Source organism: Strongylocentrotus purpuratus, unplaced genomic scaffold (assembly GCF_000002235.5).
Source record: "Strongylocentrotus purpuratus isolate Spur 01 unplaced genomic scaffold, Spur_5.0 spur5_scaffold_2, whole genome shotgun sequence".
Classification (NCBI taxonomy): domain Eukaryota; kingdom Metazoa; phylum Echinodermata; class Echinoidea; order Camarodonta; family Strongylocentrotidae; genus Strongylocentrotus; species Strongylocentrotus purpuratus.
The window spans coordinates 18995057-19001657 of record NW_022145605.1 but is presented as its reverse complement, the minus strand read 5'-3'; the positions used below and the strand labels follow the sequence as shown (position 1 = coordinate 19001657).

General features: G+C 41.5%; 1 protein-coding gene across 1 annotated transcript; it reads right to left on the bottom strand.

The window, feature by feature from the left end:
* Positions 1-817: 817 nt before the first annotated feature.
* On the bottom strand, positions 818-6532 carry LOC576981 (malectin-A). Its single transcript, XM_030991893.1, is given in 5 exon segments — positions 818-2221; positions 2815-2832; positions 2835-2871; positions 3946-4125; positions 6052-6532. Coding segments are annotated over 5 exon segments (825 nt in total). The 5' UTR covers positions 6406-6532; the 3' UTR covers positions 818-1985.
* Between the last annotated feature and the right edge of the window lie 69 nt (positions 6533-6601).

The window sequence follows — 6601 nt, the reverse complement described above, 5'->3', positions numbered from 1 at the left end:
AACAAGAACTTTTCTTCTACAGCGGGACCTACTTGATCACAACACACAAAAGGGAAAACCCCTTTTTGAAATGCTGCACATTTCTGAGAAATGGACTTGCATTCCTACAGTAATACAGGTCTTCATTTCATCTGACCCAGCATGATTACCATATTTCCCGAAAATTGTTCTCGTTCTACTTATCTCTCATTTTCTGCTTTTATTAAAACCAACTTCCAATTAAAGGAAAATTCAATTTAATTCTCTCATTAACTTTTTTGTAGAGGGTCTTCTTGTGGAGTGGTATGGCATGTGCTACAGCAACGATTTCTTGATGGTGAAATTTGTGAATGGTGGTGGTTATTTTACCCGACTGCTAAGAAAGCATAAATGCTTGTTAGTAAGCAACCAGATGGCCGATGGCTTTAGGTCCTCTCTGAGGGACATGGTAATGAAAATTAATGCCTTACCAAAGGGCACTAGCGCATCGCCTTCGGTTTTGAACCCGGGTCACCGGAATACGAGACCACTGCTCTACCGACTGAGCTATCGCGCCTCCTCCAATCCCTACACGAACCAGATTCCTACTTTCAACCTTGGACCAGACACTACATTAAATCTAAAACCTGCCTGCAACCCGATGAACCCCAACCCTTACCTTATCATTTCGACAAAATAAAGCCCAAAGAAAATTTTGCAAGAGCAATTGTTGGATGACCATAGATGACCAACGATAAGAAGGAGACCAACAAAGCGAAATCAGGTTTCAATGACAAATAAAACATCTGTTTCAAGCCTACATAAAATAAGATTCTTAAATAAGAATGGTGATCATTCATAAGAACCCACTAAACTAAAGCCTTGTGCAAGGGCCACCCAAGGGAAACAGGCCACTGTAGACAGGTGACTTTTCTAAACAGGTTTTACAACACACGTTTCTTCCTAGAGGTGGCCACTGGCCACTAAGACAGGTTCGACTGTATTTATTATAGTGCAGCTCTACTGTATATACTCTATTGTGCTGTGGTGGAAAACAAAATCCTTACAGTGCTACTTTATGGATACACAACCCAAAGTATATTAAAAGACTATTGAAAACAAGTGGGTCTTCAACATTTCAATTAAAAATTCAAGCAATTTGGGGATTTAGTAGGTGTGGCTGATTATTTTATTTTTTGAATTAATTTTTATCCATTCACAGTTTTGTGAAAAACAATGTACCAGTATTTCTTTCAGAAAAGGTACATTTTCACTTAAAATAGGGACTTTTTACAGAGCCTTGTTTGAAACATCTGGACCAGCTGTTTTACATATTATTAATCATAGGTAAACCACAACCTTTTTTTATAATCCAAGGGGATGGATAAATGAGGGAAAGACATTGCAGTATTCCCATTTTGGAGGACTTTTCCAACATTACATACACAACAATGATCATGAAAAAACGAATATTTCACTAAATCCACCCACTAAACCATTCATAGTACATACACACACAAACAACATCAATTTCAAAGGACATGCAATGTAGATTTGATATATTTCCTCGCAAATATATAACCCTTCTGCTGCACAACTTATAAAAGTTTGCATATTAATAAAAAAAGTATATTCATTTTCATTTTCCAAATTCCATTATACCCAATAAAAGTACATCATTTGGAGAGAATGAGCCAATAGAATTAAATATACATACCTTCACCATATTGTTCCGTTTCTGATATTCTCAAAGTACAAAATAGGAAATACAAATGGCCCAATACTAGCAGAGAAAACATCATCTCTGCTCCTATCATTGCGCAATCGAATTACACACATTTAAATAAGGGTTAGCAGTACTTTTAAAAGGTTTCAGTTATGTAAATCACAATTTCACAGACATCAGGCAATCAACAATCCTCGTGGAAAATTCCAAGTACATTTGCCTGTGAAATAACCAGCAGCAGTGTATTCACAGCTACTGCTGGTACCTTAGATAAATTGTCGAGAACTACAACAGCTATGCATTATAATCTACACAGACAGAAAAGGGTAGGGATGAAAATTGCTATTGCTATAAGTACTGGGAATAAGAAGCTCGTTTCATCAGCTGCGTAAGGATCGACAGCTTTAGGACCAGACTTATATTTGGCCTTGGTGATCACCTTAGGAGCATCGTCCTCGTCCTTCTCAATCTCGTCATCGTCATCGCCTTCATCGTCAGGTTCCTCGAGACCAGGAAATGGTGCTAATCTAGGAACCTCTGTAAACAATGGAAGAAAAAGCATAAAAATGTTACCAAAATTCATGATTACTGTTCTTAATTTTATATAAACTACATTAATTCTTGTATAACTGTGTGCTTCTCATTCAGTACTCAGTACCTGATATTTAAATTGCTCCTGTACTGGTTAATTATCATCACAGGAATAATATAACTATAATTTCATAAATTTTAGAATCCTGATTATAATGATGAATGTTTACAAGGCATTTTTCAATAGAATGCAAGGGGTTAGGACAAAAACCCAATTTACTTTTCTATTCCTCAATAAACTATATTATAATTGTAATATTTAGTATGAATTGTTAATCCCAACACAATTATTACTAGATATTAACACACATCTATTTCCAAAATTATAAAAAAGTTGGCATGAAATATATATAAGTTCCTTAATTCCGCCTAAAAGAAGAAGAAACAATAATATTCAACAACAAATATTAACATGTAGTTTGGACTTGAGCCAAAAGCAACACTGATCTAGCCAAAATATGAGCACATATATTTGCTGCATTCCAATCCTTCCTACATCGACCTTGTAGACTTTTGTGAAAAGCATTTTTCATACTCACCATCCAACGTTCCTTGTATACAACAAGTGCGTTGATTTTGGGGTTGTCTAGATCACCCTGTAAAAATAAAATGAATTCAAAAAATAAATCATGATGTCCTTACTCGGCTTCTCCCTAGCAGGGAGGGAGGAGGGGAGGAAGGGAGGAGGGGGGAGGAGGGGGAGGAGGGGAGGGGGGGGAGGAGGGGAGGAGGAGGGGAGGAGGGGAGGAGGGAGGAGGGGAGGAGGGGAGGAGGGGGAGGAGGGGAGGAGGGGGAGGAGGGGGAGGAGGGGAGGAGGGGGAGGAGGAGGGGAGGAGGGAGGAGGAGGGGAGGAGGAGGGGAGGAGGAGGGGAGGAGGAGGAGGGGAGGAGGAGGAGGGAGGAGGGAGGAGGGGAGGAGGGGAGGAGGGGGAGGAGGGGAGGAGGGGGAGGAGGGGGGAGGAGGGGAGGAGGAGGGAGGAGGAGGGGAGGAGGGAGGAGGAGGGGAGGAGGGGAGGAGGAGGGGAGGAGGAGGGGGAGGAGAGGGGAGGAAGAGGGGGAGGAGAGGGGAGGAGGAGGGGGAGGAGGAGGGGAGGAGGAGGAGGGGAGGAGGAGGAGGGGAGTAGGAGGAGGGGAGGAGGAGGGGAGGAGGAGGAGGGGAGGGGGAGGGGAGGAGGAGGAGGGGAGGAGGAGGGGAGGGGGAGGGGAGGAGGAGGAGGGGAGGAGGAGGGGAGGAGGAGGAGGGGAGGAGGAGGAGGGGAGGAGGAGGAGGGGAGGAGGAGGAGGGGAGGAGGAGGAGGGGAGGAGGAGGAGGGGAGGAGGAGGAGGGGAGGAGGAGGAGGGGAGGAGGAGGAGGGGAGGAGGAGGAGGGGAGGAGGAGGAGGGGAGGAGGAGTAGGGGAGGAGGAGGGGAGGAGGATGAAAAAGTAAGAAATGTAAGAGTACAGAAAGTACTCTACATGTAATCTGTTGGGATTGCAAACAATTTTTTTCCTCAACTTATGCAAAATTTGACTTAGGAAGTGTAAATAATACATTTTGCAAAGTTTGGTGACAGAAAAACATTGATTCAAGTAAGGTATAATTCAACTTTCGCAACTTCAAGTTATGGAGAGTAAACTGTTACTCTGAAGAAAGAGGCATGAAACAAAACCAAGAAATGGAAGTCATTTACCTTTTGGAATTCCACTCGGAGATAGCCACTCAGGGTGGAGACCTCTCCCTGAACCTTGATTTTGCTCTTGCTGACTGTGAAGGTGACATACTCGTCGTGGGCTGTTCCTCGGCCGACCTTCTGGTAGATATCCAAGTCTGGAACGACCCTATGCTGCTCATTCAAGACCACGTCAAATACCTGTCACCCACACACAAGAACAAACACAGTTACAAAGTCTGGATTTAGAGCTCAACACCAACCCAATTTATGTCTGGACCCCGAACCTTTTGAAAGTTTTGAATAGGGAACATGAATACAGACTCTAAAAGGGAACATGAATACAGACTCTTCCAAGAAAGGTAGTGTGGAGACCTGGATATATAAAGTTGTAATCTAACATTTTTACATTGGTCATAGTGAGAAGAAAAAAAATTGTTAAATGGTAATTTAATTGTCGAGCAAAGAATGTAAAAAGAAATCATCCTAGAGAGTTTAAAAAGATATAAACAACGTTTTTATATCAAATGGAACATTGATGTTTCAATACTAAAACACTGGTAATAATAAATTAATACAAAATAGACAAGGTCCTTTTCATTATTAATTAGAAGATCATGGCCTTCTGTCCTGAAGGCATCAAAATATCAACTTCAGGCTTAAGACAGCCAAGACTCCTTAAGGATTAATCCGGATCTTCCTCTTCAACAAGCTATAGACTAGTATACATTACATGTCTATGTTGTTCACATAATTTGCATATTTTCAAATCTCCAAGTCTGATTACCGGTAATCTTCTTTCTCTTTTTACTCAGGGAAAAGCACAGTAGAGAGGTAGACCGAATTTTCCGTCTCTTTCGTTCGTTAGCCTCTTATTGGGGTAGGGTCGGCTCTCTCTTTAGAGACGGAAACTGTCTATACACATTCCCTTGATAACGCCACGGCCATTTCAGGTCGTAGCGTTTTGCCCCAAAATCCCCCAAAATGTCATTTTACCTCATGCATTGATTATTTAAAATTAGGAGAAGGTTATACTACATCGGTTCCACTTACCAACTTGACTGAAATAATTCGTTTAATGGTCCCTTTTAAGGAAATTATGGGTCAAAATCGACATCCATGTTGAAATCTTGCAAGCCGTGTTAAACTCTCGCTGCGCACGGAGTCATCTAAATCGTTGTTGTTGTTGTTGTTTTAATTTATAGGCGTTTTTCATTCAGAAGTGAATATTTACGCCTCTTCTCTCAGGATTTTTATTCCTTTAAAATTAGATTTACTTTTTTTGATATATAGATTTAGATGAATTGGATTTTTAAAAGCTAAACTTTTATTTAATGATGAAGAATTCAGTGGCTGGCGAGCAAAAGGCTTATCAATCTCATCCCTTTTAGTCTACGCCGAAGGCAAAACGATTATGAAGAAAAAATTGTGATAACGCCATTACGAACGTGTAGATGGCGCACAGTTTTTCCTTCATAATCGTTTTGCCTTCGGCGTAGACTAGAAGGGATGAGATTGATTTAGATGACTCCGTGCGCAGCAAGTTTAACACGGCTTGCAAGATTTCAACATGGATGTCGATTTTGACCCATAATTTCCTTTAAAGGGACCATTAAACAGATTATTTCAGTCAAGTTGGTAAGTGGAACTGATGTAGTGTAACCTTCTCCTAATTTTAAATAATCAATGCATGAGGTAAAATGACATTTTGGGGGATTTTGGGGGCAAAACGCTACGACCTGAAATGGCCGTGGCATTATCAAGGGAATGTGTATAGACGGTTTCCGTCTCTAAAGAGAGAGCCGGCCGACCCTACCCCAATTAAGAGGCTAACGAACGAAAGAGACGGAAAATTCGGTCTAAGTAGAGAGGTAGACTTGTAGTTGTAGACCCTAGACCCTATAATGCTATATGATGAAACTAAGAACAAGAATTTGTCTTACCTAACTTTATTTTTTGTTTAGACCTAGATTCTAGATCTAGATCTATCTGTTTGTTTCGAGTAGATCTACATTCTAAATCCAGAGAAAAATGATCAGCAACAAACATCACACGGACACACCCCCCTCAAACATGACAATGTTAATTGTTATGGTTCAATAGTACAATGAGATAAATTAAAGTCACCTTCATTCTTGAAGATGTAAACCAAACTTCACAAAACTTGAGAACCAGAACATATTCGCCATCTTCCTTGATTGGAATATCATAGCCAAATGTCGAGAGATGGTAGCGCTCCGTCTGATAGAGGATGGCATCACTTGGTGGAACCCTCGCTATCGGCATACTCTTCCCGTAGTCTGAAGGGATGCCGATGGTCAGGGGGTCTTCCTGGTAGTGTGTTCCGTACATGTCTACGTGCGCTGGCCCACCGCTGTTCACCGCATAAATAACTTCAATTCCTGCACATTTTGCCACCTCGTGCATGAGGAAAAGGATGATTACCAGAAACATATTCGCTGCGTATGTTATTAACTTCATTGTGATGAGGTGCCTCTGATGTTTGACGAATCAAAAAAGCTAAATCTTCCCAAATCTACCCCTCTCTTCACACCACCAACAACCGGATTTTTCGGTACACAGAACAATAGCGTACTGAGATGTGGATCGTAGCGCTTAGCCGAGCACTTTAGCTTCGAGCGAAACTTTGCAATCATCCGTGCGGCTAGAGACGGCC